Here is a 17,927-nt window from a genome sequence, read left to right as displayed (position 1 = left end):
TGCTTTGCTTTGCTTTGCTTTGCTTTGCTTTGCTTTGCTTTGCTTTGCTTTGCTTTGCTTTGCAAGGATAGAACCCAGGGCCTCACACATAATTTACCATTGAGCAACATACCCTCTCAGCCCCAGTCCTGAAGCATTCTTCAAAAAAAAGTTCAGTGTTTTTCTAAAACTAGCTAGTTTCTGTAGAAACTTTAGGTTATATAAGTTAAGGGAAAAAAAGGAAGGAAGGAAGGAAGGAAGAGAGAGAGAGAAAGAAAGAGAAAGAGAGAGAGAGAGAGAGAGAGAGAGAGAGAGAAATGCCCCTTTAAACCTGGGTTGGAGTGGTAACATAGGCCGTGTTGCCAGCACTGAGGAGGGTGAGGCCAGCCTGGGCTATGTAGTCAGACCTTGTCTCAAACAAACAAACGATTCCCATGAACCCCACCATGCAAGATGAACGCTATATTTATTCCAGTCTCTCTGAATACACATTACATAATTAGACAGACAGATGGATAGATACGAAGATACGTCGACAGATAGATACATACATACACAAATGAACATGTATATTTCACTTGTATCTTTTCGTTTTAAAAATTTTATTTATTTATTATTTAGACAACATTCTGTCTGCATGTATGCTTGCACACCAGAGGAGAGCACTAGATCTCACCATAGATGGGAGTTGAACTCAGGACCTTTGGAAGAACAGTGTTCTTCTTTTTTTACATATAAGTGTGCTCTATCTGTAGATCACTTGCGTGACAGAAGAGGGCATCAGATTCCAGTATAGATGGTTGTGAGCCACCATGTGGTTGCTGGGAATTGAACTTAGAACCTCTGGAAGAGCAGACAGTGCCCTTAACCTCTAAGCCATCTTTCCAGCCCTACTTGCATCTCTTCAACAGTTCTATTGAGATGTAATTCACACACTGTAGACTTCATCCATTTAAAGACTTGAATTCATTGTCCTTTGTTATAGTCAGAGCATCCATTCCCACCCTCAGTTTTGGCCATTTTTACCACCCTAAAAGAAATCCCGTACTCTTCACCCTTTAGCCGTCATGTTCCAGAAACGCTCTCCTCGCCCCAGGCAACCACAGAGTCCTCCCAGCCTGTAAGGTGTCACCTGTACAAATACGTTATGTTGGCAGAGTCTTAAAGCACCCAGGCCGGCACTTCTGGCTTCTCTTACTCAGAAGTGTTTTCTTCTTCCTCCATATCGCAGTCTGTAGCCACATTTCATCTTCTCACATGGCCAAGCGTCTCTTGCCTTCTGCCTTTTTTAACAATTATCTATCTAGACATCTCTCTGTGCTCTCATTTGAAATATTCAGCTAATGGTCCAAGGGAGGGATCCAGTACCACCAGCCTGCACGATTCTCCTGCTTGAATTACTGTTCTTCATATTGTGCATGACCCTCGGGGCCAAGAGTCCTCTTCAGTCAGGGCGCTGCTGTCACGGCTCTGAGCATGAGGAAGCTCCTGGCCCCAGAACTCCCTGACTTCATGATATAATTAATTTAAATGGAACCAAATTGAACTCAATTAAAATGTGACAGCTCCCATTTACTGAAGGAGCCCTCTATGCCAGGTGCTTTGCTATGCATTTTATCTCTTTGTTTATTTTACATCACTTGATGACTAAAACAATTTATGGGAAAAGCTGGGAGCCTCGTTTTAAGAGCTGAAAAAAAAAACTGTAAAATGTAAAAACATTGGTGCGATGAAATACCATGACCAAAAGCAACTTGGGAAGGAAAGGATTTATTTGGCTTACACTTCCACATCATAGTCCATCAGTGAAGGAAGCCAGGACAGGAATTCAAACAGGGGAGAAACCTAGAGGCAGGAGCTGATGCAGAGGCCATGGATGGGCCTGGTCCTTACTGGCCTGCTCCTTACAATTTGTTTAATCTGCTGCCTGCCTTCCTTCCTTCCTTCCTTCCTTCCTTCCTTCCTTCTTTCCTTCCTTCCTTCTTTCCTTCCTTTTTTCCTTCCTTCCTTTTCTTTCTTTTTAAAGATTTATTTATTCATATATTTTATGTATATGAGTGCCCTGTCTGCATGTATATCTGCACACCAGAAGAGGAAATTCCATCATAGATGGATGTGAGGCACCATGTGGTTTCTGGGAATTAAACTCAAGACCTCTGGAAGAACAGCCAATGCTCCTAAAAGCTGATGCATCTCTCCAGCCTCCCAGTCTACTTTCCCAGGACCACCAGCCCAGGGGTGAGCTGGTGAGCTGGGCCCTCCCCCATCAATAACTAATTAAGAAAATGCCCTACAGCCAGATTTCACGGAGGCATTTTCTCAGTTGAGGCTCCCTCCTTTCAGATAACTCTAGCTTGTGTCAAGTTGACATAAGACTAGGCAAAACAGGGGTTTAAAGAATGCTTGGTACAGTGAGGCTCTGAGTTTGATCCCTGATATGACATTGAACAAGAAAGGAAGGAAGGAAGGAAGGAAGGAAGGAAGGAAGGAAGGAAGGAAGGAAGGAAGGAAGGAGACAACCAATTGAGCACTTTGGCATATGCCTATAATCCCAGCACTCAGGAGACTAAGGCAAGAGAATTGCAAGGCCAAGGCTAAGTTGGCAGGCTACCTGGTAAGACCTTAACATCTATTGTTTTTGTTTTAATTGTAATTTTAAAGGGGGAGGAGGAAGGAAGCAGGCAGATTGGTCTCTTGGTGCTTATAACCCCAAGGACTCAAGAGACTAAAGGAGGAAGGTCTGAATATTTTAAGGCCACCCTGGGCAACTTAGGGAAACCCTGCCTCAAAATAAAAATAAAATCTAAAAACCAGGACAAGAATATACTATAAGTTCAATGATATTATGCTTACTTAGGCCCTAGGTTCAATTCTTTCATAGTTCTTTTAAAAAAATACCGGGATTTGAAGGGACTTAAAAGTATCAGAAAGTATTTGCTTCCCACCCTCATGAAAAGAGCTATTGTGTGATCAACAGCACCCCATAAAAGTCTTGCCAGCCCTGCCTCTGCACCCCTTATACTGGGAAAGCCCCACAATGCAGCACTGAGGAGTGTCGGCTGGTCTAGGAAGATAGGGTGTCGCAGAGCACAGGACATGAGTCACAAGGCTGAGCTCAGCCCAGGACTGAGGTAGGTAGAGAGACATGCTTTCTCCCTGCCCCCACTTAAGGTTTTATACCCTTTGATCACGCAGGGAAAATGGCTACTTCCTCAGAACCAAGCTTGAATGGTTTCTATATGTGTCTTTAAAAGCCACCTTGTAGCCACCAGGTGCTTTGAAATCAGCAAAGAAGAGCAAACCCTTGGATGGGCGGCTCTGGCCACGCTGCTTAATTGCTGTTTATTGTCCCTTAAAGATGGCTTCCCCGCTTTCAAGTCACTCAGCCACCTGGATGTACAAATGGGAAAGTTGGGTAGGTGGACACAGCCACACACGCCCTGCTCCAAGGGCCTGGCTCCAAGGAGAGTTCTGCCTTCTCAAATGCCCTCCACTCAGGGGCCTTTGGCCATCAGTGTCCCCTCTGCTGCCCTACTGGCCTATTCTAGAGTCCTGCCTACTCTCTCCAGTTACAGCTTGGAGTCATCGGCAGCACTTTCCCAGCCCACGCTCAGGCTGGTGTCAGCTGAGCTTCCCTGGACTCAGAGCATCCTGAGTGATTGTAAAATGTGCTGAAGTGGCTCTCTGGGCTTAGAGTTCTTCGTCCTTTAGGTCTCTGTGCACCCCCCTCTCAGGAGCGTGTGTACGCAGTGGAACCCTCTAGGGTGACACTCAAGCTTGCTTGATCCCCTCTTGCTGCTGAAACACAGGCTCCTAGAGGGCAGGGACTCCGCCTAGCAGAGGTCATCCCTGCACTTAAAAACTCTTAAACATGGGGAATGAATAAATACATGAATGCATGAATGGATGGATGAATGGATGGAAAACGTGAGGCCAAGTCTCTCAGAGGGCACAGTTTTCCTGTTAGCATTCATGACGTGTCCCAGGGAGCAGTGCTTTATGCCCAGAGCAGATAATGGGGGATTATTCTCAGAGGACTAGGACCTCATGATCACCCCTGATGCTTAGACCAGCTGAGGTCAAAGGAAGACAGTGCGGGAGGGCCCCCAACACCCCAGCTGTTTATGTAGTGCTGCGGGCACTCTAGGTGGGGCTCTGCAGGGGAGGAGGAGCGGCAGGGAGGAACCTCGGCATGTCCGGACAGTGGGCCAGCTGCCCTGCCCTCATCCCGAAGGGCGCCACAGCATGTTGGAGATAGGTTTGTGAGCATTCGCTGTCATGGGTCAGAGGCAGCCACAGGAGGCACGCTAGACCAACATGAGGTAGCTTCGGATCCTGGGCCAGCAGATTTGGGCTTTGCCTCCAAAGGCAGACGTGAATACATGAGAATAAGACAAAGCAGCAACCATGGAGGGCATACTGAGTGTGGGCCCTGCCGTAAGTGGCTTTTCTGCGCTGAGACTTCTATGGCGGGATGCCCTGCTCTGAGATTGCCGCTTTAGAGACTTCAGCCTGTCCCTTCTGTCTCCAGCATGGCCCGTTCTCCACGAGATGCGAGGTTCAAAGGGCTGAGGGGTCATACCTCCCAAGAAAGGCAACTGTCCATCATACCTGCCCATTCTTTGAATAACTGGGGACCCACTTGTTTGAGAGTTGGCCTCTGTCCTCCTAAGAACAGGGGGTATTGCTGCTGTGTGGGACTGGCTGAGCCTTAGGGTGTTGAGTGGGGTATCTGTGTGGTTCTCAGCAGAGCCTGGAGTGAGAGGCTATCACTGGGCCATTTCATGTGGCTAAGAACTAAGGGGTCCTAGGCTTCTCAATCCATACTCCTTCCTCCAGGGCAGCCTCTGAGACAGAACCTGCTGTGCTGCTGGAATGTTCTCTCTGCCTGTCATAGTAGCTACCAAACACAAGTGTGGTGGTGGAGCATGGGAGATGCGGCTAGCATTAGGGCCCACAGAACTTTCAATCTCATTTTAAAGTCTCAGTAGCCACATGTGGCTCTTCTCTGTGTCACTTCCTTCTATGGGACTTGGCTTCCTTTACTATAGACTGAGGGATTGAATGGGGCCCATCTTTAAAGACCCCAGCAAACCAACTATGGGAATGCAATCAACTTTCTTTTCTCTCTGGGAAGGGGGGGAGCTGCTATCATTCAAATAGGTTGTTTTTCGTCCTAGTGAGAAAAGCACCTGTGTCAGGGCAGGAGTGTGACTTGTTCTTACTCAGTTAGCTTGCTACATTTAGGTGTAGGACCTGTGGGCCTCAACTCGGGCTATTGCCCCAGGCCCTGCAAATTTTAAGAACTGTTAACCACTTTGCCAGTTCACATTGCAGCCCTCTGAGTTATGCTTTATCCCAGAGTCTACAGTTAAGAGGGAAAGTAACTTGCCCAACGTCAAAGACTCATCATTGGGATTGTGTCAGGATTTGAATTCATGTCTGTGGTGTTATAACTGCCTTTGGCCCAGCACCAGATGCTTACGTAACCATAACTTCCTGAGATCAGACAGAAAACTACTCTGCTTCACCCCATTTACAGATGGGGAAGGAAGCCAACACAGTGGGGTCAAGGGTCTTCTCAAACTCACATAGCGAGTGATGAGTTCTGATTCCACACAGAAACCAGTATAACCTCGGCTGCTTATGGGCAGGTTTCTGAGCTCCCTGCTTTCCCTGGGAAATCCCCTCTGGCACCAGGATGGTAGAGCAAGCCTGTGGGATTTTTGGTGAAATCTGGCTGATTTCTTTTCAATGCTGGGCAGGGGTTGGCTGCTAAAAGCAGCCGAGTCATGTTAGGTTACTGCTGTGTGTGGAAAATTAAGAGTTTATCCCTTAACCAGTCTGACCAGTTTCAGGCTAGAGCTAGGAAAGTCTTTGTAGCAACACCCTGTGAGTCAAGGCTGGACATGCCTTGGGCGGGGAAGGGGCGGTACAGAGTGCTGCTATCATGTGCCCAGCGAGGCACCAGCACAGTATAAGCTACTACAATGGACCCAGCATGGGGCTACTTGGTTCACAGACTTGGTTTCATTGGGTTCTTACACCAAACTGCAAAGCAGGCATGCTCTTTGTTCTTTGGCCATTGAAAGTGAAGAAATAAAAGCTCATTGAGTCATGTATTCGCTTCCTGGGTGCCATGTGTCATGCAGCGAGCAAACTCTGGTCTGACATCATGGAGAAAATGACCACAAAGAAGGACAAAGCTTCATGAATGAAATAATTGCAGCCAGGGACTGCTGCCTCACAGACACAGCAGGTTCAGACTGAGTGGTTAGGGAAGGAGATGTTTCAGCTAAAACATACAGGATGGGAAAGGATGTCTCTCTCTGCCCTCTGTCTAAAACATTCTTGCCTCTGGGAGAATCTCAATGTGAAACCGTGGGCTCAGGAGCTGCTTCTCTCTGTGAGACTTTTGACAAGTTGCTTTCCATCTCTCGGCCTCAACTTCCTCTTCTGACAATCACGGGAATGATCTAGATGAATAATCTCTAAGGACCCTTTCAGTTCAGCTCCTGGTCTGTGGCAGGTTTTCTCTTTCCTAGCTGAAGAGCTGCTGTCATTAAGATGGGATGTTTTGGGGGTGGTAGGCTTGGGAGGTGACTCAGTCTCTAAAGTGTTTGCTATCTGAGCATGAGAGCCTGAGTTTCATCCCCCGTATCCACATGAAATGCAAGCATGGCATTGAGTATCTGTAATCCCAGCGCTGGAGAGGCAGAGACAAGCAAAGCTCTGAAGCTGTATGGCCACTTAGTATAGCTAATTGGTGAGTTCCAGGTTCAATAAGAGACTCTGTCTGGAAAAAAGGTGGGGGGGAGAGTCATCTTTTTCTCCTTTGCTGCTCAAGGACCCACGATCGTGTATGGCACAGTAAGCATTTAACAGACCTACCATCATGAGTGACACAGTAACCATTCAACAGATCCAGCATCATGAATGACACAGTTTAACAGTTTAACACACCATCTAACAGTTCTCACCAGGAAGTTCATGACTAACCGTTTGCTTCAGAGGAAACACGGTCATTGATGTCCTTTGCTCTGGGAAGGTAACAGCACCAAAGACAGAAATGCAGGAAAAGCTAGCCATAAAGTACCAGACTACACCAAACATCACCTTTGTATTGGAATTTGGAATCTGCTTTGGTGGTGGCAAGACAACTGGCCTTGGTGTGATCGATGAGTGTTTGGATTACGCAAGGAAGAATGAGCCTCAACATAGACTCTACTAGAAGACTTCCAGGAAACATTGAATGGAAGCAAAGATGAGGAAGATCGGGGGCGGGGAGGGACTGCAAAGGCCATTGTTGGTGCTGGCAAAAAGCAAAGGGAGTGGAGAGTCTCAGTTCTTTCTTCTGCTGTGATGGTGTGGGTTTCTAAGAAGACAGATAAGCTAAAAACTTGCATGTGAAGAAAACTAAGGGGGAGAGCAATTGAAGAACACACCAGAGGCCCCCATTCACAAGCACGCCGTGCCCAGGCACATGCCCCCACGTTAAAGTTAAAAATGATGTTGAAGAATTAGACAGAGAAAGAGATGTCAGCCATAGTAACAATAAAATGCTAGTATTCCTTCATTTGGTTTATCTTTCCCTACATGCAGTGACTTAGAATCAAGTATGCTTCAAAAATGTTCAATGAAAGCCCCCTTCTAAAGAAAAATATTTTTGAGACAGGGTATCTCTGTGTAGGGTTGGCTATCATGGAACTCACTCTGTAGACCAGGCTGGTCTCCAATGCACAGAGATCTGCCCACCTCTGCCTCCTGAGTGCTGGGATTAAAGGTGTGTGCACCACTCCTGCCTGGCTGAAGAAATTATTCTTAAGTGTAAAACTGCGTGCTGTTCTGATTAACAGTCAAAGATCTCAGACTTGCTCAGAACACATCCTTTTGTACAATGTATCCATTCTATATATGCTACCCACCTATTAGTCATCCTGTAGCTGTCTCAGTTATCAGATCAATGCTGTTGGTTACAACACTTACACCAAGTGTTCAGTGTTACCTGAGTTTCAGACCTCGCTGAGGGCTTGGATCGAACCCTCGGAGAATAAGTGCGATGCCATAGACCTACTGTGTAGCTGCAAGGACGTCATCATCAACAAGAGTGTTTGTCTAGGTCCTACAACAAACTGTTTGGCAGGTGACGTCATTTAATCTTTGCAATCAGCAGAGAAGCGAAGAACCACAGAGAAGCTGAGTATTTGCCCCAAGTCCCACGCTTAGCATGCGGAAAATAGGGAAGCCTCCACTACCTGCCCTGTTATTCGTATCTGTGACATTTCTCACACTCTCATCCCAGTGTTCTTTGTTAGCATATGGCTGAGCTCAGACCCTGTGTGCAGCTGGCTCTGAGGCTTTCTCTCACTGCTACCTCCTAAACATGTGTGTTACCGTAGACTCCTCAAATGTCCATTGAATGATGGAAGCCCCTTTTTACAGGTAAATCACCCGGCATTTAAAAAGGGAGACCTTAACTCTTTGGAGCATATTATTGTTCCGTTGGAGAGATAGAGCGCCTGGACAGATCCTGACTTTTCCTCCCACAGGTTGTGCAGCCTTGGGAGAGTCTGTTACCATTGGCATTCTTCATTAGAGTTTAAATGATGGTTGTGTTTTTAAATGTATGTATTTAATGTATATTTTTAATATACATTAAAATGGTTTGCATTTTTGTCTGTGTGCTTCTGTGTGCAGTGCCTCTTGGAGGCCAGGAGAGAGCATTGGATCCCCTGGGAGTGGAGTTAACAGATGTTTGTGAGCTAACTTATGGTGCTAGGACTGGAATCCAGGTCCTCTGGAGAAAGGATGGGCCATCTTACTTATTTTTAACTTAGAATAACAGCATGAAATAGCTGTTTCCTGTGGTTACTCAGAGGCCAAGCAAGGCTATTGTTTTGAAGCTCTGTTCAAATGGATAAGGTAAAGCAAGGGTTTATGGGAATAACCTTTTCTTTTCATTGTTGTTTTTAACTTATTCTCTTAAGAATGCAGAAGTGGGCTCAATTTTAATCAAGGTGGCATCTACAAAAGCAACAGCCCTAAAGGAGAAAGACGGCCATGTCTACTGCCAGCCTGAGGTCCTCTATGAAGGTAAGATGTGTCATTTCTCACAGAAAGTCCCCAAATCCCTTCTGTGGCACCTCCCTTCCACACAGGACAAGGAAATGCTGGGAAGGTTCTTGGGACCCCAGGCAAAGAATTTGGGAATCTCTTTTGAATAGCTTCTAACACTCCTGATGCCTAGATGCATGACATGCACAGTTGATGTAGGTTAATGGCTGTGATATATTAAACAGGCATAGTAGGCTCCTGTCTCTCCCTCTGCACTGTCACGCTTTGGGTGTTATTGATCTACTGGGCCTGAGAGATGCTTAGCTACACACAGAGCGTAAAGCCACAAGATAGGAGCCACACTCATGGGCCCACGTTCCTGCCCTGATGACATGTGAGCTAAGTATTCTTTGTGGTACTGTAGTGCTGGCATTGAAGGATGCTCAGAAACATCCCTAGATTCCAAAGAGCCTCTCACCCTAAACCAGAGCTAGCCAGAAGCTCTCTGGGAAGTGCCACTGTCCCACACGGCTGAGTTTCTGTGCCACGGAGCCTTATGTAGAGAAGCCTGCATTTCATATTTCTGAGTATATAATAAAGCTGGATGTGGTGATAAATAACTGTCATCCCAGCATCAAGAGGCAGAGGCAGGAGGATTGCTGTGAGTACCAGGCCAGCCTGGGCCACATACTGTGTCCCAACAAACAAACAAAATATAATATAAAAAAATTATATGCCTGTAATACCAGCTCTTGGGAGGTGGGGGATAAGGGATGGGTTGTGGTCATGTTCAGCTCCATAGTGAGTTAAAGGCCAGCATGGGCTCCATGAGATCTTGTCTTGAAACAAACAAACAAAACCAAAACCAAAATGACTGGATAAAAAAAAGTAATTGAAATAATGAAAGCTGCAATGTAGAGTGTCAGCTGGCACTCATTAATGCTGACCCTATCAGTGCTTCTAAACTTTCTCTTTGTGACATAATGGACACAACTCTATAATCAGCCTTTTTATGTTTACCTTGCCATATGGACACTTCCCGTGCTACGCAAATCCTTTAAAAACATCCCTTTATAAAGATTAGAATAGGATTATCCAAATTTATTTTATTTTCTTATTTTAGAAAGACTCTTATTCTGTAGCCCAGGCTGGCCTTGAACTTGTGGTGATCCTGTTGCCTCAGTATCCGCTAGCACTTACACAGTGACTGCACCATCTGAATGCAGAAGAACTTCCAGTGGATTCTGAAGTCTCTTTTCATTCTCACATGTGTTTACACACACACGCACACACACACACACACACACACACACACCTGTATTTTTAGAGAGCCTTTTAAACATTGCAGCATCCTCTGATCTAAATCTGTAAGTCTCTGATTTCTATCAAGGATAATTACAGGTACTTATGTATTTAAAGCCCCCTGGTCTATGACACCTCACTCCTGAACCTTCTGGCAGGGACGGCATCATTCTCAGAGGTCCCTCCCTCCCTGTGACCACCTTTGATGTAATCTGGGTCTGAATCAAGGTCAGGGTGGTACTTGGGAACTGTTTCTATGGAATGAGGCCCAGTTTGGCATGGAGAGGGCAGTTCCCCGCCCCAGTGAAAGGATTTCATCAGCGTCCTGTCCTCTCAAGGCCTAGAACTCCCTCGGATAAACTATGCTCACAACGGGAAACCATATCGCTACATCTTCGCCGCTGAAGTTCAGTGGAGTCCCGTCCCGACCCAGGTACTGACTCCTGCATCCTGAAAGTCCTATGCGTGCAGGCTGGCTTCTCTGGACCCAACTTAATGTCTTTAAAGTAGACTCCACAGGGCTTAAGGATTCAGGAGGGAAGTCAGGTGGGGTAATTGTGAAGTATGAATTCTATGTTCCATTTGTACTTAGTAAGCCCCAGATATGTGACACGCTGCAGTGGGCTCAGGGCAAAGGAAGCGCCAGGGAGTGGTGCCTCCAACAGCCAGCTCACTTCTCCAGCAGGCAAAGTGTGAAGGGAACTTTGGAGGATTCATTTTGTTTTTAAGTAACCATTCGCTCAGTATTTACTACAGTTCAAAGTGCTGGCCAGGCACCACTTTTCTTTCAGGTTAACATTTTTATTTGCATCTAAAACTGCAGAGCTGATGAGATAGATCAGTGGGGAAGGGAGCGTGTTGTCAAGCTTGACAGCTGGAGTTTGATCCCAGGAACCCACAGGGTAGAGGGAAAGAGCCAATTCCTTCCCTCTGCCTGCCACATGCATGCTGTGGCATGATGTAATGATGCACGCCCCGCCCCTCAGACACACACTGTAAGATGCATACAGTAAAAATAAAACAATGAGTTAAAAATAATTTAATGTTTCTAAATACCTATAGAACAAAAATATTCACAAGCAAAAATTAATGTTCAAACACACTCAAGAGCACACACACACACTCCAAACCAGTCCCCCTAATTCCATACAGGAACAGGCCTGTGGGAACTTACAGGGCCTTTCCTCTTTTATTTGTTCTGCCTTTTTTTTTTTTTTTTTTTTTTTTTGGATGCTGGGACTCAAACCAAAACCTCAGGTGTTCTGGGCAGAGAGGCTCCACCACCCAGCTCCAGGGCCTTCGCTTTCAAGGCAACAAAAGAATTGTATCAGATTTTAATTAGTGGCATTTAACACCTCAATTATATAAGGTAAAACATTGTGATAATAGTGCCAAATGCCAGAAAAATTCAGGACTGTGGGTTCTGAGCCCACTGTGAGCCAGAAGACCTGTGCTTTGTTTTATTTTTTGAGGAAAGCATAGGGAGAGGTGGTACTGGACTTACCTTGCAAGTGGTCCTCGGCTATGGGGATAAAAAGGCAACTTCAAAGGTGCACGTGTGTTTGATATAGTTGGAGGAAGTTTGGCTCTTCCCTTTCTGTGGCTCTGCTGCCTAGGACAGATGTCACTTGGTGGTGGTGTCACAAGTGTAGGTTTGAGGGCTGAATCTCCCCTCGGTGGCCTCCATACCCTTCTGCTCCAAGGGAGTCAGTGTGCTTACAGACACAGGGTCCATCCTTCTCTTCTCTGCATACACAGATACTAAAATATGACGTTCTCACAAAGTCCTCCTTAAAGTGGAGTGAGGAATGCTGCTGGCCAGCGGAACCACTGTTTGTACCCACGCCAGGTGCCAAGGATGAGGATGATGGTAAGAGTGGGAGAAGGGAGCCCGTGTGAGCACACTAACGAACACCCATCAAACAGAGGCACCACCCAGGGGCACCCCACAGGTGGGTTGCCTGATGAGGGTTAGGGTTAGAGGTGTGTCTGGGTATATGTCAGTGGCAAAACTACCACATTCTTCAGTCGCTTCTGAAGTCGAATGCAAGCTCAAGGTTCCCTCCACCAGCTTCTGTAATCCACCAGGACCCCCAGAGCTCTTGGCCATCTGTAGTGTAAACCTTTGACAACTGAGCATTTCCGGGAAAGCTCCCCTGAGCTTGCTTGTCCTGGGATTTTACTATGGCTCACACTCACATGAAATTACTGATACCCTGAGTAGATGAGCTCCAGTGTTCAGCTCTTCAGAGGCCAAGCAGAGATCACGTGTTCCAAGGCTCCGTCATGATGCACATTGTCAGCCGGGCATGGTTCGTATGCCTGCGATATCAGCATTTGGGAGGCAGACAGGAAACAATCAGGGGGTTAAGGTCATCCTGAGCTACACAGAGAATTTGAACTACTGAGACCCTGTATTAACAAGATAGGTATTTGGGTGGGTAGATAGAAAGATAGATAGATAGATAGATAGACAGACAGACAGACAGATAGCTAATTGGGATGGATGGATGGATGGATGGATGGATGGAATTGTTAGACTATACTACCTGCCATAGCCCACAGTCTAAAAAATTCTCATAGGCAAGACTGTGACAAAGGCAAGACTGTGACAAAGGCAAGACTGTGACAAAGGCAAGGTATAAATTCTCTACTGCACAGAGTCTATATATCCTTTCCACTGAGTGACACACGCTCTCTCAGAACTTGCAGCTTAGTTTCAAAATGCATTGCAAGGTCTGGCCCCAAATCGCAAATGACCCCTGTTAAGGCATGTAAAGTTTTCACAGCATCTGGGAAATGTGGGTTTCCACATAGCCAAATTGTCTTATACCCCTTTGCCTCAAAAACGCCCTGCCCACAGCCCTGGGGATACTCGGGAAGGTAATAAGCTATGGGTGGGGACGCCACCCAGCCAAGCCAGGGATAGGGCTGCCCACACCTGCAGGGGAAGGCAGGCCATCCCACTGAGAATGCCAGCTTCTTCCCCCAGGTGGGAGGGAGTGGCTTTCCACCTGGCCTTGGCTTCCTTCTGATTGTACCCTGGCAAACAGGCAGGGGCATCCCATGCCACCGTCATCTCCAAGGCAAGGGGCTGTTGGCATCCACTCCTACTGAGGCCAGTCCCCTGCCTGGCCGGGCAACTGCTTCTCACGCCTTCTCTCCATGGGTGTGGGGTGACACTGTCCTCATTTCATTAAGGGGAGGCTCAGAGTGAGGCAAATTGGCCAAAGTCACGAGCCCCATATGCAGAGGTTGGATTTGAATCCAAGCCAATCTGATGGCACATGTGTCCCAACTACTGCAACCCCAGTACTTTGGGAGGAATCTTGGGCACTTACTGAAAGTTTCCTCAACCTGCTGGACCTTGAAAGTAAGCCAGGGAACGGAGACCATCCCAATCTACAGACAAAAGCTGGGGTTACCAATACAACCAGGAGATGATTTGGTTTCATCCCAGTGCCACTGCTAACAAGGCATGGCAACACATGGCCTGTAATCTTGGCATCTGAGAGGTGGAGGCAGGCAAGTATGAGCTTAAGGCCAGCCTGGGCTACATTGCAAGACCTGTCTCAAAACAAAACAACAGCGCCAATATGCAAATGCTTTTGCAATTCCAGAAGTCCCTGATCAACCAGGTGGCATACCTTAGCCCACATGTCCTTCCGGAACTGCTTGGTTCCCTCCATACTCAGAGGTTCCAAGCAGTAGGAAAGGAGCCATTCTTCCAAACAAATGAAAACAAACAAAGTGCTTCCATATCCACCCTGCAGATCACCCCATGAGCACAGCACCCCGTGAGCTTGGAGACGGGGTGGGGGGGGGAGGGAAATTATCTTCACTGCCAAGATGAAGAGCTGAAGCAAAGCGATTATCCCAGAAGTAGGTTTTCTGGTTCCAGATCTAGGTTTCTCTTCTGCCAACACAGACTGTCATATGTTCTCTTCCCTCCTGTTTGGATCAAGCAAGAGTTGAAACAGGACAGGGAGAGACCTCTGAGAAACGTACCCCTCTGAGTGGAGGATACACAAGGCCATGCTTGGAACACTGTTAGGTATCTCTTAGGACCAGGGATGGAGCCCAGGAGGAGAGTAGCTGTCTAGCCCATGGGAAGGCCCTGGCTTACACGCTCAGCACTGCAAATGACATTATCCTGGGTTTTGTTTGTCTTCTTGTAGGAGTCATCTTATCAGCCGTCGTCTCCACAGATCCCCAAAAGCTGCCTTTTTTACTTATCCTGGATGCCAAAAGCTTTACGGAATTGGCCCGTGCCTCTGTTGATGCGGACATGCACCTGGACCTGCACGGCTTGTTTATCCTGAATGCAGACCAGAGTGCAGTGAAGCAGGCCCCCGCCGAGGGGCAGGAGGATGAAAACTCAGATGACCCTGTCACCACCCCACAGGACAGCACCACGACCACCCCACAGTAAGAATGACTTCACAGCTGGGCCTGGCGGCTCACACCTTTGGTCCCAACGCTCTGGAGGCAGAGGCTGGCAAGTCTCTGAGTTCGAGGCCAGCCTGTTCTACAGCACAGGTTCCAGGACAGCCAGGGCTATACAGAGAAATCCTGTCTTGGGGGGGTTGGGGTGGGAAAACTTAAAAAAAAGAAAAAGAAAAGAAAGGAATGACTTCACTGGTAGGACCTGGGGACAGTAAGTGTGATCGTTAATACTGTCAACTTGGACAGCATCTAGGATCATTTAGGAAACAAACTTCCACGAGAAGAGTTTCTTTATTGGGTTTACTGACAAGGAAGATCCAACCTGAGTGTGGGCAGCATCACCCCATCCCATGAACTGAGGTCCAGCCTGAAGGAAAAGGCTGCTTGAGTGCCAGCATTCACCTCTCTCTGCTTCCTGACTGGGGCTGCACCATGACCAGCTGCCTCATGCTCCTGAGGCAGCTTCCCCACCGTGATAGATTGTATTCTGGTGCCGTGAGCCAAATTAAACCCTCCCTCCCTTAAGTAGCTCCTGTCAGGTATCTTGTCCCAGCAATGGGAAGGGGAAGTTAGCTTGCACATTTCTCTGGGAGGAGGGGGTCATGCATTTCGCCCTGCTGTTATTCTTTGTGCAAATACCATAATAAACCACCTAGATAGCTCTCATTCCATTTTATCAGAATCCTTGTCCAAAAATAAATAAATAAATAAATAAATAAATAAATAAATTCAAGTGATTACTAGTCAGTTCAATGGATTTAAGGAAGCCCTTTCTCTTCTTACAAAGGCCTTGAGGAACTGGGAAGGTGGCTCAGTTGTTGAGATGGCTGGCTATACAAACTTGAGGACCTGAGTTCAGGCACCTTGCCCCTCCTGCAGTTATCCTTGTAAAAGCTGGGCATGGCAGCGTGTGCCTCTGACCCAGGCTCTGAAGAGGCAGAGGCGGGAGAGTCTGTGAAGCCTGATGGCCAAACAGTGAGGGACCCTGTCTCAGGGAAAAAAAAAAAAAAGGTGAAGCAGGATAAAGGGAAACACTCAAAGTCCACTCTAGTCTACACATATATGTCTACATGTGTTCAAGCGTGCACACACACACACACACAGAGGCCCATACACATACACTTGAAAAAGACCTTGAACATGAATCAACAATTATATTAGCCATGTTTTCATTTTTCTTAGAACAAGCAGCCACAAACATGAAAAAAGGTGGGAGTCATCACTGCTCCTTCCTCCATCTGCCTCTCCTTTCTCACCTTCCCCCCTTTCTAATGGACAAAATTGTGGGTGGGTGTGGCCTTCTGGCTTTCTCAGTCATAAGTCATGTGACTAAGGGGGCATGTTGCTTTGTGGTCATCCTACACAAGAGGTAGCATAAGATAAAAGAAGAGAAAAAAAACTTGAAAGTCTGTTCAGCACTTATTTGATTTTTATGTGGCTGTCTCTACTAGTTCTTCTAAGCCTATAAAGTAGGACTGCAGAATTCCACCCTTCCTGGTCTGTAAATGGCCCGATTGTCTGGTCAGCGAGTGTAGGTTTGTATGGGATCCCTCTTCACAGGAGAGGGTATTAACCTGATGAACCGTGGCAGGAAGACCGGAGTTCAGGGGAAAGGACCAAAGCTAGGCTGGCCTGAAAACCAGGGTGAGCCACAAGGGCATCTAAAGGGAAAGGAGGTCTTTGAGCTGTAGTGCTTCAAGGTAGACCAGACATGTGGGGCAGAGCGGAAGGAGGTCCCCAAGCAAGACAGTGACTGGGATGGAGGAGGTTGGAAACAAGCCAAGTGGCCTCCTATCCAATTGCTGGGAGCCCCATGGCCATTTGAGCCTCACCTTCAAAGCCTAGTGGGTACCTAAACCACAGATTAAATTCTCAAAGGTTAAATTTGTAAGTGTGTTTGTGTGTTTGCACATGTGTGTGAGTAGTTCCAGTAGTTCCTGTATAAAACTGGCGTCTTCCTTTATTCGCTATCACAGTCAAAAGACTGCCTGGTCCATCAGCCCAAGGGTCCTCAAGTGACTGTCCCTCTAACCTCTTGTCCCTACACCCTGGCAACCACCACTTATACCACTGTCGTTTCAGAAATGTTATATAAAACCAGTATTCATGACCCACACCTGTTATCCTCCCATTTGGGAGGCCAAGGCAGGAGAATTGCCACGAGTTTGAGCCCATGCTGAGATAAAGAGTAAGACCTTAGTTTTTGAGAGATCAACAGGAGAACGAGGATGAGGTGAAAGAGCACGAAAGATGGAAGAGAAGGCAGATCATAAGTGAACTGTGCTGTGTTGCCTCTTGTGAGGTTGGCCCTATGGAGGCTCCTCTGGTTGCTATGCATTTTCACTGCTCTGTTCCTAGCACCTTAAGACCACCTGGTGTGAAGTGGGTATTCAATAAATATTTGTTGAATGAGTGAGTGAGTGAGGAGTCAATGAGTTTCCCTAGTAAAAATATTCAACTCCACAGCACTCCACGAGACACGCGTTTCACTGAAGAGTGGCTGGGAGCTGGGGAAGGCAGACCACACAGAACCCAATGCCAACACACAGTTATCCACCGACTTTCCTCCCCTGCAGTCCCTGATTTCTCCTGCCCCCAGGTTCACCCCATCATGGTCTCATCAGCCCCTTCTGCCACCCTCAGCATGTCCACCTTATCCTGAGTCTAGAGTCAGCAGGCATGGAGCAAGCGGAAGTGTGAGGACCACTGGAGGCATTCCCCACCATCTCCTGTGGGAATCTCAGCCTTCAGTCTGGGAAGGTTGGGAATATCAGTGCTAGTGGCCTAGGGGAGATGCAATCAGAGCCTGGGTTTGGGTGGCAGGGGTGGAAAGGAGGTGATAATGGGACAGTCACTCACCCACTTGTGCTTCTGTTTGTCTGCAGGTAGAGTGGAATGTGGGGTGCTTGTGACCCCACCTCCACGCTCTCAGTTGCCAAACAGCATCTCAAGAAAGGGCCCAGTTCTTCAGGGAGGTAACGACATTGGTTTGTTGACCTTATTTAAGATGACAGCTGGAATTCTATACTGCTGAGGGAGGCTGGCACACCAAATCCTGTTCTCTCGGTTTCAAAAACACACTAAAGATTGATGGCAGGCTATTTGATTTATCTGGGGCCAGTGTTTCATAATCCTATTATGTTTCA

At 47.1% G+C, this 17,927-nt stretch overlaps 1 protein-coding gene across 3 annotated transcripts in view; it reads left to right on the top strand.

The window, feature by feature from the left end:
- Positions 1–15,510, top strand: part of Bco1 (beta-carotene oxygenase 1) — a 34,631-nt gene extending 19,121 nt beyond the window's left edge. The window contains exons 8-11 of one of the 3 annotated variants that reach the window (XM_021638833.2): positions 8,967–9,072; positions 10,674–10,768; positions 12,094–12,205; positions 14,514–15,510. In XM_021638833.2, the coding sequence (XP_021494508.1) occupies positions 8,967–9,072; positions 10,674–10,768; positions 12,094–12,205; positions 14,514–14,767 (567 nt within the window). In that variant the 3' untranslated portion in view covers positions 14,768–15,510. The remainder of the gene's footprint in view (positions 1–8,966; positions 9,073–10,673; positions 10,769–12,093; positions 12,206–14,513) is intronic. The other 2 variants (XM_060391905.1, XM_021638834.2) reach the window with 2 other exon arrangements.
- The last annotated feature ends 2,417 nt before the right edge of the window (positions 15,511–17,927 follow it).

Source organism: Meriones unguiculatus, chromosome 10 (assembly GCF_030254825.1).
Source record: "Meriones unguiculatus strain TT.TT164.6M chromosome 10, Bangor_MerUng_6.1, whole genome shotgun sequence".
NCBI classification, from domain to species: Eukaryota; Metazoa; Chordata; class Mammalia; order Rodentia; family Muridae; genus Meriones; species Meriones unguiculatus.
This window is presented reverse-complemented; position numbering and strand designations above follow the sequence as displayed.